This window comes from Callorhinus ursinus, unplaced genomic scaffold (assembly GCF_003265705.2).
Source record: "Callorhinus ursinus isolate GAN/ISIS: 27379988/994484 unplaced genomic scaffold, GSC_fseal_2.0 scaffold11, whole genome shotgun sequence".
Taxonomy (NCBI): Eukaryota; Metazoa; Chordata; class Mammalia; order Carnivora; family Otariidae; genus Callorhinus; species Callorhinus ursinus.
Window position 1 is genome coordinate 48,731,410 of NW_027397073.1, and position 18,515 is coordinate 48,749,924.

At 35.2% G+C, this 18,515-nt stretch overlaps 1 protein-coding gene and 1 long non-coding RNA gene across 3 annotated transcripts in view; one reads left to right on the forward strand and one right to left on the reverse strand.

Annotated features, from left to right (window-relative positions):
- The window catches only part of MIB1 (MIB E3 ubiquitin protein ligase 1), a 133,630-nt gene that overhangs the window by 32,695 nt on the left and 82,420 nt on the right, over positions 1-18,515 (reverse strand). For both annotated transcript variants that reach the window (XM_025886604.2, XM_025886603.2), the window contains exon 12: positions 16,837-16,988. In XM_025886604.2, coding sequence (XP_025742389.1) covers positions 16,837-16,988 — 152 coding nt within the window. The remainder of the gene's footprint in view (positions 1-16,836; positions 16,989-18,515) is intronic.
- LOC141373688 (uncharacterized) lies at positions 4,053-6,229 on the forward strand. The gene is made up of 3 exons (XR_012379937.1): positions 4,053-4,309; positions 4,741-4,872; positions 6,013-6,229. It is a non-coding gene; the product is annotated as an uncharacterized lncRNA (long non-coding RNA).

Below are 18,515 nucleotides of genomic sequence, written 5' to 3' on the forward strand. Positions count from 1 at the left end.
AAATAGATATGTATTCCTGAGAGCCTACTGCCTCTCTACTCTCTTACTACATTTTACCTTTTGCTTTTCCTCTCAGTACAAAATGAGTAACTGAAGTATAAGAGCAAAATAAAGATGGTAATTCCAGGCTACTGTTCGAAGTGACAAAAATGATCCCAGTCCCTTCTAGATAACATTCTATAAAGTCCATCAAATCCTAATACTAAAATGCAAAATTCAGATTTTCAGAGAGCAAGTTTTCACTTCAGAACCAATCCATTCTGTTAATTAGTCCCACTTACGTGGGGTGGACAATCTGAGGAGCCCACAGTCCAACCAGGCATGCCGCTGCCGGCTGTCCCCTGCAGCGCTGTCGTTCCTCAAGAGGAGACTTAGGCTGTAAGCACTCAGGCCCACAGGGCTGCTGGGATCAGGGTGTTACCAGTTTGGCACATCAATAACTGTATTGAGTCAACAGGCTCTCACCTGTGGAGCACAGTATATGAGATTTGGCGGTATTTTTCCTAATGCCCAAACACTCTTCTTTAGTTCTCAATCTGGTTGTTTTCCAAGAGGTTAAGGACATGGATGGTTTAAAGATAAGATCTTACTACCGGTTAAGCAGGCATTTGTGAATAGTGCCAAAGAAGCATTAAGTTCCGGAACAACTAATAGTGGTGCCTAGTATAATCCCTGGCACTTGGTAATACTCAAACGTTTGCTGAATGATGAACAAATGAGTTCTAAGAAGTAGAGGGACAAGCAGCTGTCTACATTGGTATGTAGCAGTCAAATGGCACTGGGTCCATTTTTAGGGCCTGCCATGCTTTATAAACTTTCTTCAGAGATAGGCAACGTTTTTCTAAACAAACCCAAGTAGATAAACTGTGGAGGTCTTACATATTAATGTAAAAAAAAAAAAAGAAGAACTATAGCACACACTAGGTGTTCACTAAATGCTTGCTAAGTTAATGAACAATCCCTCAAATAATAAAGCTAATAAAGCCTGTTAGTCCAGAATTCATAAAGGAACCTACTAAGAAAGTTGATCAATCCCAAGCAGAAGTTCTTCAGGGCATACTTAAAGCAGATCAGTATGTGATATTCTAAACATATTTTTGTTCGATACCTATCCCCATCTGAATGGATGCAGACAAGAAGCCTAGAAAGATACATACCCAGATGCTATCCATGGTAATCACTTTAATAAATGAATATAGCTGGTTTTTATTTTCTTTCATCTACTTATAGCTAGTGAATAGACATTAGTTAGATGTTTTTAAATTCTTTTTTTGGTGTGCTTTTATCCCCCTCCCCCACCAAACTTTTTTTTGACAGATACCACAATTAAAAGGCTCATTAATGTAGCCTAATTTTTTTTTTTAATGATAGTCAAATCTTTTTTTTAAGATTTTATTTATTTGAGAGAGAGAGAATGAGAGATAGAGAGCATGAGAGGGAAGAGGGTCAGAGGGAGAAGCAGACTCTCTGCTGAGCAGGGAGTCCGATGTGGGACTCGATCCCGGGACTCCAGGATCATGACCTGAGCCGAAGGCAGTCGCTGAACGAACTGAGCCACCCAGGCGCCCCATAGCCTAATTTTGTTAAGTAAGAATTTGGATATAGTAGAATTTAGCTCAATATGAGAAAGAGATATGCAACAATTCAGACTGCAGAAGAGTTGTATAGCTGAATACTCGAGTATTCTTAAACTAAAGACAACCAAAATTACCTCTTAAACGACCAGTTATTTCTCCTTCTATGTTTAAACCAGGGCCCCGTTTTACTTATCTTTATGTCCCCTTTGTATGCCTAGTAAAAGGAGCTCAAAGTTCTGTTCAACGGAACAAAAGAAGAAACAATCAAATGAACAATCATTTTCTGAATATAATGGGAGGCGAGAATTTATCAACCTATTAAATTTCTGGTATACTCTTAAGTCCCCAAGAGTGGTAATTCCCTAACTAGTTTCATTATTACAAACCAGAGCAGGAGCATGGTGTGGTGGTAAAGAGCTCAAAGTCTGAAGCCAAACTATCTGGGTTCAAATTCTGACATTAGCAAAGTGAATGGCTGGTGACTTGAGCAGTTACTTAACTTCTATGCCTTGGTTTCCTCAACTATAAAATGTGAGAAGAATCACAGATTCTATTTCAAAGAAGTTGTTATGAAAATTTTAAAGGGTTTAGAAGAGTACCCAACACTTTATATATTTGCTTTTAAAAACAAAAACAGGGGCGCCTGGGTGGCTCAGTCGTTGAGCGTTGCCTTTGGCTCAGGTCATGATCCCCGCATCGGGCTCCCTGCTCAGTGGGAAGCCTGCTTCTCCCTCTCACACTCCCCCTGCTTGTGTTCCTTCTCTTGCTGTCTCTCTCTCTGTCAAATAAATACATAAAATCTTTAAAAAAATAAAAATAAAAAAATAAAAAAACAATAACCACAACAAAAAAACCTTTCACTGTTACAAAATGGTTAGAAAAAAATGAGGCGATTTAGAAACCTGAAAGTTAACCTATCTTAAACTGAGACAGGTGTCATCTTCTCACAATATGTGTAAAAGTATTCCAATACCTAGGAAAGCTGGCTCTTCAAAACTGCCAAATGTCCACAGAAGCACTCTTCATGTCACTGCTTTAAAAGAGTCATCCAAAATAATTCACCTGCTATGGTATTAAATGCTAAAGACAAAAAGAGTATCAAGGACAAACTTCCCTTGTAGGAGACTGAGCTTAAAACACTGGTAATAGTTTTTCTTGATTCTTAATTGAATCAATACTTAATAGAATACTGTATCTGAATTAAGAACAAGGTATAGATTTGGTTTAGGGAAGAACAAAGCTTCTCTTGGGTATTTTTGTTTTGTAAAATCTTAAAAACTGTATCTCCACAATTACATTAGATTTGATGTTATAATATTCTTTTCTCCTTGGTTAAAAAAATTTCAACTTTACAATTTATTGTGAATATGCTATTAAAATTTAGAGCAAAAGTATTTTTCCTTTGAAGCATATAGATTAGGTTAATGACTAATTCATAGTCTCTGGTAAAGTAGAAATGTTATAGATTAGGTTAATGACTAATTCATAGTCTCTGGTAAAGTAGAAATGATCATGCCTAAATGTTATTTCAAAAAATTTAAAAGGAATGGCAATGTCAAAAGAAGAGAAAAAAATACTTTGCATCTGAAAATGAAATAGAATAAAAATGTTATTAATAGTAGTTCTGTATGTAATATATAGTATGGAATAATAATAGTTCTGTATGTATAGTTTCAATATAAAAGTACACAATTACTCAAAAGCATTCCAGACCATTTCTCATCTAAGCACTACAAAAAAATAACTGAAACTGACATTGAATTAAAAGTTTTAATTAGCATTTTTCCAAGATTTCATTTACACACTACTCTTTTCTTCCTTAATGATCTCTCTCCATTTTTAATACATAGGTTCTACTTACCATTTCTACATATTTTCCATTCAAATATTATTCCTTAAATTTAAAAAGCATGTGTAGCAACAACTAGCTCTAAAGATAACCCTGCAAAATCTCTTCAGGCCTTCAGTTATGTAAAATATCATCATCCATAATATTTTTTACTAACAAAAAATTAGGTTATGAAATATATTTTGGCAGCAGAGGGATTTTACTTGTTCCAGGTCTGCCTAAAGACTGCCTTGCAACTAGCCAGGGTAATATTTTTCCTCTTTCCTTTTTTTCTCTGCAGTGCTTCTAAGTATAGTGACAGCCGCATCAGGCTTTCCTAGTCTCAGCGCAAGCTCAGTGAAAATCTGGGAAATGTAAGTGGAAACATGAGAGACCGCTTTATTTGGCAGTGCTTTAAAAAAAGGGGGGGGGGGCAGAACAAATGGCAAAGCAGTGTTTGTACCGCAGGATGAACAATCAATAGGCAGAAAGCAAGATAGAAGCTTCCTCCACTTTTGGATCGACAATCGACAGCTGAGAGACTATTTTTTGCTATGGTTGACTAAATATGGTCAGGGAAGAGAGAGGCACAAGAGAGCCTGTTTGCCTGGGAGTGCATGTTTCAAATGCTTAGCTGCCTATAAAGCTGTAACAGTTTAGCCCGTGGCCACTGAGAGAAGAATATAAGTTAACCTCTGTAGTGACCATGGGGAAGTCCTGACCTTGCTTGCAGACTTGACCTCTGGATATGACAAGGTGGCTTTACTACAGATCTACCAATTAATCCTGGAAACTAAAAACCAAAAACAAATCAAAAAAAAAACCAAAAAAACAAAAAAACAACTTCACAGCAAGAAAGATACAGAATATTTCCTGAGAAGTCAGAAGAACCTAATGTATTCTGGTGGGCAAAAGAAAATAGGGTGAATGTTTACAGTTACTTGGGGGGAGTGAGGTGTGTTTTGGTTTTTGGCTTTTTGTTTTTTTTAGATTATAAAATTAACTTCCTTTGCAACCTTCTCCCCTCTTCTGAAGCATTTTATCTGAAAATAAGCAAAGTTCATTTTCTTGGCCATTATACCAACCTTCCTTGGTTGCTTAACTTTCTGTACAGCAGATACAAAGCACTCATATCTGTGCAATATTGGTAATATGACCTTCCAAATCAAATGGCCAACTTTGATTCAGTTTTGTTGTTTGTTTTTTTTAAGGCGAAGGGAAGGGGGAGGGAAAAGATGGCTTTTTTGGGTTTTTCTGTTTGTTCATTTGTTTTTCAAATGTATCTTAAAAGGTGAGGTTCTGTGTTCACTGATACGGCCCCCTTGCTTCCCTCAGCTCATGGAAAGAAGTGCTGAATCAGCGAATAGAGTGAAGGAACGATCAAGAGGAGATGGCAGCTGCTGATGTGACTCTCTAGGTCATTATCTGTCTTCCTCCTGCAAAAGCTGCATGACACTAAACTTACAGGTAACAGCACCATAAGGCCTGCACTTTTAAGGATACTTAGGACTTTCTGCATGCTTACCTATTATGACTCGATACATGCTTCTATTGTTAAAGTCTATCTGGGCATTGCCTAATTTCATAGTTCAAGTAGACAGCTTATGTAGCGTGAAAAGGAATGTTGCTCAAGTATCCTGGCAGATAATTCTTGATCTCAAAAATGTACAAATCCATTACTGTCACTGATGTTACTGAAGATTTAGTCTTTGTTTCAGATTAAATAACGATTTTGCATCCTTAGTAAATCACATCCTGCTTCCAAAGTATGCTACCTTTTAAAAACTATTAACTATTTCAAGGTTTAGTCAACCAAGAGACTTGGCAGATCACAAAATACTTAATGCTAACTTTTAGTTGGTCCCAAAAATAAATCAGAATGTGCATGGTAAATCCTAACACTGCACTGCTGAAACTGCTGTAGTGCTGGGCCATCTACTGCTACATTCTGATTTGTTCTCTATGAGCTTCACCAACTTTTTATCACGGGCTGCAGAAATTCTACTTTCCCTACCTTTTTGTTTTCTCCTTTCCCGAATATGAAAATTTCTTACGGTGTTCTTTTAAATTAACCTTTTAATACCACAATAATTAAAGGCAACTCACCAACTATAATGTCTTTTCAAGCTAAATGATCAAGTGCAAACCCTGGTGCCACAGGCTAATACCTTTAATTCTTTTCAGTGAGACTTTAGAAAAGACTGTTCTGGTAGTGATCCTTTACATTAAAAAAATTAAAGAATCAAAAGAACCAAACTCACCAAAATTAGATATTTATACATCTATTCAAAAGTGTATTCAATCCAAACAAAAGCACCAAAATGCAAAATTCAGGTAAGTAACTAATAAAGACAAAGGAACAAGAAAGAAGTTCTCAAATAATCATGAGTTCCTTATCTGAGACCTTTAAAAAAAAAAAACAAAAAATTCATCATCTTTAAAACTTCAGTTCACTCACACTCTAAAAAGATCTAGCTTTTCTCCTTGTTCTTTCAACTTTAGAGTCAATATCAGAAGAAGTACTAATTGGTTAACCGGTTAAGTTTTCAATAAGATATCTAGTTTGTAAAAAGAATTTGCACTGAATTCATTACTATCTACTTGCAGGATCTAGAAACAAAATAAGAAGAAATTCCTCTGAAGACAATGAAGAAACACTAGGCTGATCTTACCAATTTCTGAAATATACTCTATAAAACCTCCACTGATTCCCTGAATCTCTTGCAAAAACAACCAGATCAGGACAAAGTTCAACAGATAACTGGCTAGTGTTTAGAAGTATCTATGTCCACCAAGAACAAGGAGCCATAAATGGCACTAATGCCATGCTTCAGGTAAATCTGTTATAGTTTAGTCTTTGATAGTCTCTGCAAATGATCTACCACTACTCTGTATCAGTAAACTAAATGTTTTACTAACAAATGGGAAAATAAAACATTTCATGTTTTTACAGCTAATAACTTAGTAAAACCTACTCAGAGTACATACTTCTTTATGTACCCATATGAACATACAATGCTATGGAATGTAAAGAAGTATGTATTTTTGGTAGGCAATAAACTGCCAGGAGGGAACTACACTGCAGCTAAAAGAAGCCCTTGCTTCTTTCTGTGTGAATGACCTTCATATGGTAAATTAACCTAATATCAAAGAGATGACCTTTGACAATACTAACACCATAAAAATGCACCTACTACTTCTAGATGGAAACTAAATGCTGCGAAGATTTCGACTTTGTGAAAAAAAAAAAAAAGTTCAACTGAGGAAATTTAAAATTATCATGAAACTCCTTTTAAATCTTCTAAGTTAAAATGTAGTATGTTTTACACTTTTAAATTAAGTAATCACATGATTAAAATTTGAATACAGAAATCAGTATTACTAGAAGAGTGAGGGATACACATGACCTATTTTCTGTCTCCACGATATGATCTTAATTGAAGTATATATCATATTAGTAGGATTAACTGATTTGTTAAGAATAACAAGGTATAACAAAAGCTGATGTCATTACATTTTAACAATTGTTCTTGATTGATAAATTTACAGTCTACTAATATCAGAGGAATTTCTGAACAAGTTTTGTTGTTTTAAGCTTTCTTTTTGAAAGCTACATAGTCATAATTCGAAAAGACTATCTTTTAAGTAACATTCTACTCTCAAAAAAAAAGCGTTGTCCTCAAATTAATCAGGTCCTTAACCTAGTCTTCGCTTTGGATAAATACTGTTAGTACTTAGAATATATTAAAACATAAGATTTATGCATGAAAAATGACAAAATTCTGGGCCATATTGTAGGCTAACAGGGCACATTGGTAAAAGATTGCCAAATATTTAAAAGAAATTAATTTATTATCGATATCATCCTTGAATTTGCTTTCTCCAAAGGGGCACATAAAATGAAAACGCTATAGCCAAGAAACCAATTTACCCAGACAGAATAATCATGTTTCACTGGTACTGGGCAACAGCAATTCAATTTTTACAAACATGTTAGGGCCCACTATTTCTAATGTGTTGGAGATATCACAATACTTTTTTTGTACCTGATACAAAATTTATTTTGTATAATATACACCTATATATTAACAGAAATCGTAAATAATAAAGCGGCTGGCAATACTTTATAAGCAGTACCTGTTTCAAGCTACTATGATAGACTTAGAAAAAAAGAAATACTAATATTCATATACTCTAATCATTTCTTACTAAAAGTATTGTTTCAACTGGAATATTCAGATGTGTATAAAAAGCATAATGATATTTGAAAATTTTTATGTGTCCCAAGTTGAACAGAAATGGCTATAAGGTCAACTACAGTTATAATTGAAAATATGTATCTCAAAAGTATAGGTTCCTCTATAAAACTACTCAAAGGGTATTACTATACTCATGTTTTATAACATTCTAAAATTATAGAGCATTATAAAATTGTAGAACAATTATATCCATTATTCTCTAGGCATGAAAGTTTTTAATAATTATTTTAAAACATCCTGGTGACAAAGATTCTCATTGCTATAATATTAAGAGTACATAATCCTCAGAAAATAAAATGGCAGCATCTGCTATTCATTTTAAAAAGATTATATACTGATTCTAGTGCTTACAAGTTTAACTGAACATATCTGAGTCTTTTCAGTCATTCTAAAATGTCACATCCATCACTTAGATCAGCTGTTCATTTTTAACTGAGTACATAGTAAACTCTGGGCATCTGCTGACACTGGTGTAACTCAAACATTTCAACTGTCTCTCTGACAGGGATAACAGATGCTGACATTATCAAATGCTGTACTATTTTTTTTCCATGGCCTCTCCTTGCCCCGATATGGCCAGTATATGAAACTGAACTGCCATCCAAAAGCACACTTGAGCAACTGGATCTGCTAAACAGCTTCCACAGAACTAGTAAAAATAGAAGCCAGTTTTATTGCTATCTTCAGCACTTAAGTCCAGGCAATTTAACACCTGTTCCATTTCTATTAGAATAAATGGAAAGAATTGTAGTTACATTAATTTCACCAGCAGCATGATACTTACGAACCAACAAATGCAGAATATACTTAATAGGAGAATTTTCTGAATACTGCTTGAATTAGTGCTGACCTTTTCCCAGTTTAATTCAAAACAGTAACTGTTTCTTTACTCTGTATTTCACTGAAAGCACTTACTTTATAGGCAAACTATAGTATCTCAAAGTTTTATTTTTGCAAGTATATTTAAGAAGGTATCCCTTCCCTGATACTGAAATGCAACACTGAAATCAAATTACAACAAACATTTGCTGTACTGACTTTTAAAGTATTACTCATGTAGTAATTTTAATACTTAAATTCATTGATTATAGCTATGCGCCAAAAGTCCATGTATTATTAAGCTGATAATGGAACTAACTAGGCAATCTGTACCCAAAATGACGGAGAACTCAGTCAGGGAAATAGACTTCTAAAAGGGTTAAATTACTAACCTATGATTAGTAACACTACATAAGCAAAAAAAAGAAAAAAGTTGGCATGCATGGTAGTTCCTTTCAACACAAGTCCAAGCAATACACTGAATACACATGTGATCTATTTATAAACCAAAGGGCAGAGGTATTGTCTTAAGGCCACTCATATTCCTTCACCCTCCCTATCAGCAACTTGCTATTAGCTCTCAAGTGTAATACTAAATAAAGGAGCAGCGGTAGAAAGGTTACCAATACTCTTCCCTAACTTATTAGCTTACTTGGTTCACTGCCTAAAGATAAATACAAAATAGTACTCTGAAATACATCAAGGTCTATTTGTTCCTTCAACTGCTGTTGGTTTTAAAACAAGTTATTGTCTACATTTAAGAATTATGCAAAGCTGTACATTGATAATTCCTTAATGCATCAACAAAATGTTAAAGGGCAAAGACTTGCTCTGTTCGAGGAGGAAATAGTAGGAAAAGTGCCTTCAAAATAAAAAAGTTTACATGTAATGACTGAAGTACTGACATGAGAATATCTAACATCTGTAGAAAGTCCATAACCATAATTGTACAAATAAAAAGCATTTCAACTTTTTTGTATCCTACACTAGCAGCACTGCAATGCTTTGCTAGAGCTGGTAAAATGGAACCAAATCGCCTCTTCAATGGATTTGGTCCCCTTCAACCAGCTGTAGCTATGCATTGATTACTACAGGACAGCCAACGTTTTCATTTATGAGTATCAATCACATGTTGACTAATTTCAGGTTATTTAAATTATTCAGATTGTGGCTTAAGTAAAATAATTTGTTACTGTTAATTCTCCTTGGGAGAATCATAGTGGTTAACAATGTTTCTAAAAAGTTTTATGAAAAATGTGTGGATGACTTAAGGACTGCAAATAAAATAATTTTACTTATTTACCGTCTTGGTGTTACATTTTTTTATCTTCAGAATAGAAATGGCAATGAAATGTAGCCTATGCTGCATAATAAAAAAACACACTTCCTCCAAAGGAAGAAAATATTTGGGAAGGTGACCTAAAACCTACCTGAACATAATGGGAACACCACAGTGTGGTTCCCATGGACATGCACGTATTTTAAATTTAAAGAAAAATATAACATTAAATATAATACTCTAGAAATGCTGGGTTACTATCTTCCAGGATTAGCATTTAATTTTACTGCTATTTACCTGAATATTGATAGACAAAGGTAAAAAAGAAAAATGAACGATTCTGCAGACTATTTTGTGCAGAGACTGAAACAGTATCTAGTTCTTCCAACCCCAAAACAAAAGTTTTTAACCTTTAGAAAAGAAAGGAAATGCTAAGTATCATGGCTTTCTACTATGTAGGTATTTCACCTCTCCATACTTGTTTCCTTAGTTGTAAAATGAAGATCTCTTCTAATAATAACATCCTATGACTCTCCTCACTCTGTCTTCTTTGTCCTTCACAAAATAAATATACACACAAGCCTCTCACAAGGGAGAGAAAATGAAGGAAGAGGAAAAATGATAAGTTATCCAACATCCCTCCATTTTTCTTACTGACTGCAATATAATTATAGATAATAAAATGTTCTTTAACACATGGAAACAAACATTTCAGTAATTAATGAAGGGTTAACCAACGCTTAACCAACTTAACCAGGCGCCCCTGCCTGTGAAGTTATCTTAGCATTAACCTAAAAACACAAGTGTATCACATCATGTGGTCTATTCATATTTTGCTGTTACTTTTCACACTCAATTTATATTAAAGAAAAATTTGTAAATAACACTATATAAGGTACCTCCAAAATATCTATCCGGTATCAGTACTTCCAAAATACTTAGCTGGTTTTTGGCCAGCTCTGCAGAGAATACTGCTAATTTATTTTCATGCCTGTTAAGGAGATCTAGTAACTTAATTAAGAGCTAAAAATGTAACATCCTCACAGAAAGTATCTAAGTACTGTGCCAATTAATGCTATTCCAAAGAAATTTAGTTTTCATTTTCAACAAAAGAAATGCTTCCTGCTCTTCATTTAAATCTGAAATTTCACCTGTATACAAAAAAAGATAATATGGCTAAACTCTAGGGAAAATATCTCTAAATATCAAAAATAAGAAAAAGCATCGTTCTTGGTTAAGATTCCTGAAATAAAAGATCTATATTAAGACATATGCTATTCTAAAATGCTCCAAATTTTATAAACCATGATACCAAAATACTCAAGCGTCTCAGAATGAAAGCTTATATTGCCTCCCACAATTCTGAAAGAAAAGAAATGGCTTTATAATTCTTTCTCTCTTAATGTCTCTGCTGTTATACCATGAGGAAACATCAAGATCAGCTTTGAAATCCAGAACCTACATTGATCTGAGGCTTTGAAATCTAGATTTCAAAGTATAGTCTTCAAAAATATTGGACATCTAGACATATTTTTGATAACTGGGGATATTATATTTTCTTTTTAAAAAGCACAACCAGGGGTGCCTGGGTGGCTCAGTCAGTTAAGCATCTGCTTTTGGCTCAGGTCATGATCCCAGGGTCCTGGGATCGAGCCCCGTATTGGGCTCCCTGCTCCACGGGGGTCTACTTCTCCCTCTCCTCCCCGCTCATGCTGTCTCTCACTAACTCTGTCTCTCTCTCTAATAAATAAAATCTTTAAAAATAAATAAATAAATAAATAAATAAATAGCACAACCAATAACTCTACTGTGTTATTAACTTATTGCCGAAAAATCATTACTGCTTACTATAGGCAAAGCTAAGGAATAGAATGCTACTTAAATCCCACAGGTATACACATGCACATATAAACTTTGGAAACTTTTCCATATTGCTAACCACAATAAATTGAAATAATTGTAAGTAAACATTTGTGTTAGTATTAAGTTACATTCCCAATGTAAATGATTTGCTGTAGAAATAATATATATATATTCTAATAAAAAAACCCCTCAAAATTAGCTAAGAATTATATTAACTGAAGTACCATCAACTGTAATTAAAATTGACTATACATGAAATTCAACAATTAAGCCAAGTATACTAAAGAAGTATAACTGTAGTTTAAAACAAAGATCACAAAGAACAAATTAAAATGTTATAATTCAAGGTAAGAGATTCATCACGTTATATAAATTATAAAATGCTTATAAGAAAGCGGAAAATATTGGCACATATTAATCATGTCTAATATTTTATTTAAAAATGCTAATTTCATCAGGTTCTGAAAATAATAAATGAACTATATCTGGTTTCCTCAAATAAGTGTTAAGGCCAAAGACTTTTTCTTTTTTTTTAAAGATTTTATTTATTTATTTGACAGAGAGAGACACAGCAAGAGAGGGAACATGAGCAGGGGGAGTGGGAGAGGGAGAAGCAGGCTTCCCGCCGAGCAGGGAGCCCGATGTGGGACTCGATCCCAGGACCCTGGGATCATGACCTGAGCCGAAGGCAGACGCTTAACGACTGAGCCACCCAGGAGCCCCAAGGCCAAAGAGTTTTTTAAAAAAATTCTGAGTACACCAAAAATGATTCCTTCTGTCTTTTGACATCACTCATCAGTACAAGGGGAAAAAAAGCATATTTTAAGAATAAAAAATCTGATATGAAAAAAAGAACTGAAAACAACCTCAATCTGCAATTTCAACTGATATATAAGTTGTATAATCTTCTGATATTCTTTAGAGTCCAATTAAAATCACTCTTTATCTGGCAATCTATAGTCACAATTGCATGAAATGTCTTAAGGAAATAGGAACAAAAAACAATCATATAGCTTTAACTAAAGCACTTGGCTGCATAATAAAAATGGCTTTCCCCCCCCTTTTTAAAATGTCACCTAAAAAAAAAATGTCACCTGACACCAGTTCTTTGATTGGAGGAATCACCCTTATAAATTTTGAAGGGAATTCTCAAGATATATGCAAGAAGTAAAGAAATGTTAGTATACTCTCTCCTCCTTGTATAGGCTTATTACCATTATTAAATATACTACCCCTACTCCCAGTAAAGTGAAATATTGAAAATATTTAATTGTTTCCTAAACACTTCAATATTCAGTTTATCTTAAACTTTATAATTTAATGTGATAAGCTAAACTTCCTCAATAAAATCTCTTTTTTTTAAAGATTTCATTTATTTATTTGGGGGGGCATGAGTAGGGGGAGGGACAGAGGAAGAGGGAGAAGCAGACTCCCCGCTGAGCAGGGAGCCTGACACGGAGCTCGATCCCAGGACCCTGGGATCATGACCTGAGCTGAAGGCAGACCCTTTACTGACTGAGCCAATTATTGATGCCCCAATAAAATCTCTTTTTGACCATTCTAATCTGAAATAATTTCTGTTTGAACTCCTAGCAGTTTCTCTACAGAATCCGTAACTAATCACATTACATCCTGTGACACCTAGCACTGTCCTGTCAAATTAAGACTAACATTTATTAAGGCCCTATCACAGTCAAGGCACTGTGGGGGATATACAAATGAAAAGGAGTGCCCACAATTTTAACAGAAAGAAACACAGAAATACCACACTAACAAACATAAAGTGCAATAAAATAAGAACAAAGAACAAGTTAGTATAGGGCAAACAAAATAATTTCAATGATGAGAGCTAGGAGCTCTGAAAGAAAGATGGTTAAGACCAAGAAGGGAAGGGGATAAGGACAGTTTGACCAAAGAAGATGCTTAAATAGATGAGGAAAGTAGACAAGATATTTTAGAAAAGGGAACAGCATAATGTAGCTGAAGGGAAAGGTAGAAGAGGGATTTTAATTAGTGGGAGACAAAGTTAGAAAAACAGGCTTAAGACAAACCGCCAATGGGTATGAAAACCAAGTTCAAGGTACGCAAATTTTATTCTATGTACAATAGGAAGCAACTTAAGATTTGGGAACAGGGGAGAGGTGCCATTATATCTATGCCTTTAGAATGCTAAGTTGGTAACTGTATGAAAGTTAAACCAGAGATAACACCAAATCAGAGAGAACAATTAGAAAGATACTGTAATAGTTCAAGTAAAAGTGGTAAGTACTTCATTAGATCAGCAACAATGAAATAGGAAGAATGGGACAGATTGGAAAAGACTAGTAGAATAAATGGAATTTGAGAACTAACTGGAAGTTGAGAATTAGTGAGAGAGTAGTCAAAGATAACCCTAAACCAAGAGGCAGCAAGGGGACTGATGGCTGTATTAATACATTCTTAGTTAAATCATTCACTGTCCATGTGTTTCAGTCTTGAAACCGTAATACAGAAAAAGTAATACAAGGTAGTTAAGAGCTATTATTCTTTTTTCTTTTTTAAAGTAGGCTCCATGTGGAGAAAGGGGAACCCTCCTACACTGTTGGTGGGAATGCAAGCTGGCACAGCCACTCTGGAAAACAGTATGGAGTTCCTCAAAAAGTTGAAAATAGAGCTACCCTATGACCCAGCAATTGCATTACTGGGTATTTATCCCAAAGGTACAAATGTAGGGATCCGAAAGGGCACCTGCACCCCAATGTTCATAGCAGCAATGTCCACAATAGCCAAACTGTGGAAAGAGCCCAGATGTCCACTGACAGATGAATGGATAAAAAAGATGTGGTATATATACACAATGGAATATTACTCAGCCATCAAAAAATATGAAATCTTGCCATGTGCAATGATGTGGATGGAACTAGAGGGTATTATGCTAAGCGAAATAAGTCAATCAGAGAAAGACAACTATCATATGATCTCACTCATATGTGGAATTTGAGAAACAAAACAGGATCATAGGGGAAGAGAGGAAAAAATAAAACAAGACAAAATCAGAGACGGAGACAAACCATAAGAGACTCTTAATCATAGGAAACTGAGGGTTGCTGGAGGGGAGGGGAGTGGGGGGGGATGGGGTAACTGGGTGATAGACATTAAGGAGGGCATGTGATGTAATGAGCACTGGGTAATATATAAGACTGACAAATCACTGGCCTCTATCTCTGAAACTAATAATACATTATATGTTAATTAACTGAATTTAAATTAAAAAAAAATTTTTTTAAATAAAGTAGGCTCCATGCCCAGCGTGCAGTCCAACGCAGGGCTTGAACTTACGACCATGAGATCAAGACCTGAGCTGAGATCAAGAGTCAGATGCTTAACTGACTAAGCCACCCAGGCACCCTACAATCTATTAAGGCAGATTGTTGCTCAACTTCTAGCTGCTCCACTAGTCAGCTGTGTGATCTTGAATAAGTAAATTCCTCTTTTTATAAGCTTCATATTATCTATAAAAAGAGGATATTAACACCTGCCCCAAAAAGCTGTTGAAAGGATTAAAGGAGATAATGCATGTAAACCATTTAGTAGAGGCCTTGCCTGTGTAAGTGCTATCATCATCTTCTCTTTGAAAGGCAGGGAACATATAATACTATTTTGTCTCCTTCACAGTGCCGAAGTATGAAGTGTTCAAATATTTGTAATTTGAAAAACAAATCAAGACATAATCTAAAATATGGTCATTTATTTCCTCCCACATTATATACCCATTGTTAGGAGCATCAACAAGCAACAGCAGTATAATCCTTTCGTTCTCTGTGCTCCCCCTCTAGTGGTGATCCTAGAAGGATACATGATATAAAAACGCAGTATGGAACCAGAGGACAAGAAGTCATGGGGATGTAATAGAGTTAGTTAATACTGTACTGTATATTTCAAAGTTGCTAAAGCAGTAAATATTAAAAGTTCTTCTCATAAGAAAAAATATATGTAATCACATGTGGTGAAGGATGTTAACCAGACTTATCATGGAAATCATTTCATAATATATCCATATTTCAAATCATTATATTGTGCAACTGAAACTAACAATATTATATGTCAATTTTATCTCAATTTTAAAAGAAGAATTCAGGATAAACTGTCAAAATAAACTTCAAAGTGAACAGCTAGCTCCCTCAGGCAAAATATGCAGGCTTAATTCAACTACAAACAGAAGACATCTAATGCAAAAATTTTCTAAAATGCTTCTCAAGGTTAAGTTGTTGCCAAAAATTCATTCATAGAAAGCTCTAATTTAAGCAAAACTAAGTATTTTCCTGTTCTGTGAGACTCTGCAGATCCTTTATGAGTTGTGATTTCCCAGAAGTTTTTCTCAAACTATAACCAGCAAATCTTTTTTCTAGTAGACTGCCTGTCACTATTGTTAACAATGGCTGGGGAATATCTACACTAGAAGCCTATAAAATTATATTAATAATAAAGAATTAGGTACTTAATAGTTATTTAGCCACAAGTTAAAAAAACAATCATGCAAATGGGGTGCCTGGGGGGCCCAGTCAGGTAAGCATCCGACTCTTGATCTCAGCTCAGGTCTTGATCTCAGGGTCTTGAGTTCAAGCCCCGCACTGGACTACAGGCTGAGCATGGAGCCTACTTAAAAATCATGCAAATGGATAACATGAGATCAGAGGACACACTGAGAATGATCTTAAAGAAACATAATCTCAAAATGAAATGCATTAAAAAAAATTTTTTTTTAAGATTTTATTTATTTATTTGAGAAAGAGAGGAGAGACAGTGAGAGAGTATAAGCGGGGAGGAGAGCGAGAAGCGGGCTCCCCGCAGAGCAAGGAGCTTGATGTGGGGCTCGATCCCAGGGCTCTGGGATCATGACCTGAGCCAATGGCAGACGCTTAACCACTGAGCAACCAGGTGCCCCAGATTGGAATGCATTTTAATTAAATCTTTAGATATAAGCAAGTATTCTTGATACTTTATATACATATTTAATATATGTAAGTCATTTCATAATACTTGTATTAGTTTAACAATAAAAAAATAATATAAAACTAATCTATTTAGTGAAGGCATAATTTCCACAGACTTTAAAATGATTTATAAGGCACTAAAATATGCCATTATTTCCTCATCAGTATCAGAAAAGAGAACCAGCACTAGGAAAATATTTTTAAACTGCAAACAAAATAGTACAGGTGAGATCTTTACCTGGGATTTCCTCTTAGTGCAGCATGGTGTAGAGCATTAAATCCATTATTATTTGTAATGGTAACATCTGCTCCAGCTTCTAGAAGAACTGCCAGAATGTCATCACGTTTCTTACTTATTGCATCATGAAGAGGGGTATCACCTTCAGAATCCTTTTTTTTTAATTTAAAGAGACTTTCATTAGTTCTTGAACCAAACATCACATGTAATATTAATATGTATACTGAACTACTAAACAGAAGCCATATCCAGTAACCTTCAATAAACATCCTGTGTTAAATTTTAAGATGTAGGCAAGAAACATTAGCCTCATTATATTAAACTCATACTCAATCTCGATGGAAAACACAATGAACATGTTGTAGCCTACCAAAGAAAAGGAAAAATAAAATTAAAAAGTACCCTCAAATATGAGTCAGCTAATTACAAAAATCAATGAGGTGAAAAGCTGCCCCCAGAATTCATTAGTTTAAAATGGCCTACTATACCAGATTCCTACCACTCAGTAATCATTATGTCCTAAACTTTCAAAACAAACCTAACACCAGTCTTGGGGCCCTAGAGCAATGAATTGAAAGTCAATAGTCCTTAACCTTGGCTGCACATTAGAATCTGTAGGGGAGCTCTTAAAAAGATACCCAGGCACAGGGCGCCTGGGTGGCGCAGTTAAGCTTCCAGCTCTCAGTTTCAGCTCAGGTCATGATCTCAAGGTCGTGAGACTGAGCCCTGTGTCAGGCTCCATGATTGACACAGAGTCTGCTTGGGATTCTCTCTCTGTTTCCCTCTGCCAATCCCGCTCATGCATGAACATGCATTCACTCTCTAAAATAAATAAATACATCTTAAAAAAAAAAAAAAGATACTCAGGCTGTTCTCCAGGACAACTAAACCAGAATTTAGGGGTGAGACCCAGGCATTAGCAGTTTTTCAGAGCCCCCCAGCTGAATATATTATGTAGTCATGGGTGAAAATATTAATCTAAATGTTGTCAAGGGGCAGGAAAGTGGCTAATTAATCAAAATAGAAACAAATGTAAAAGAAAATTTAGCAGTCTCGGTCTTCCTTTTTTTCAAGCCGACTACCTTTTTCATCAATCAACTGATTTAGTAGATTATCTGCATAAGTGGGTAATTTAGACCTCATTTATTTCATAGTTTCATAAATACTATTCTCAGTTAAGTCATACCTATGGTTTATACCATGGTTGCTAAATTCAGCCTGCCACCTGTTTTTGTAAATAGTTTTACTGGAATTCAGCCATATACATCCATTTATGTATTATCGATGGCTGCTTTCATGCTACAACTGCAACACTGGATAGTCATGATAGAAACTACATGAAAGCCTAATTATCATCTGGCCCTTTACAGAAAAAGTTGGCCAATCCCAGGCATATCCTCACCTACCCTCAAAACAAATTCCTAACCCAAGTTCAATCCAACCAGCCATTTTCCAGCCTTCTATCTAGTGGCACTAAAAATTCAGTCTTCAACTTGAGATAGGCTTTTTTTTTTTTAAGATTTTATTTATTTATCAGAGAGAGAGAGTACAAGTGAGAAACAGCACAAGCAGGGGGAGCGGCAGGCAGAAGGAGAAGCAGACTCCCCACTGAGCAAGGAGCCTGATGTGGGACTCGATCCCAGGACCCTGGATCATGACCTGAGCCGAAGGCAGAGGTT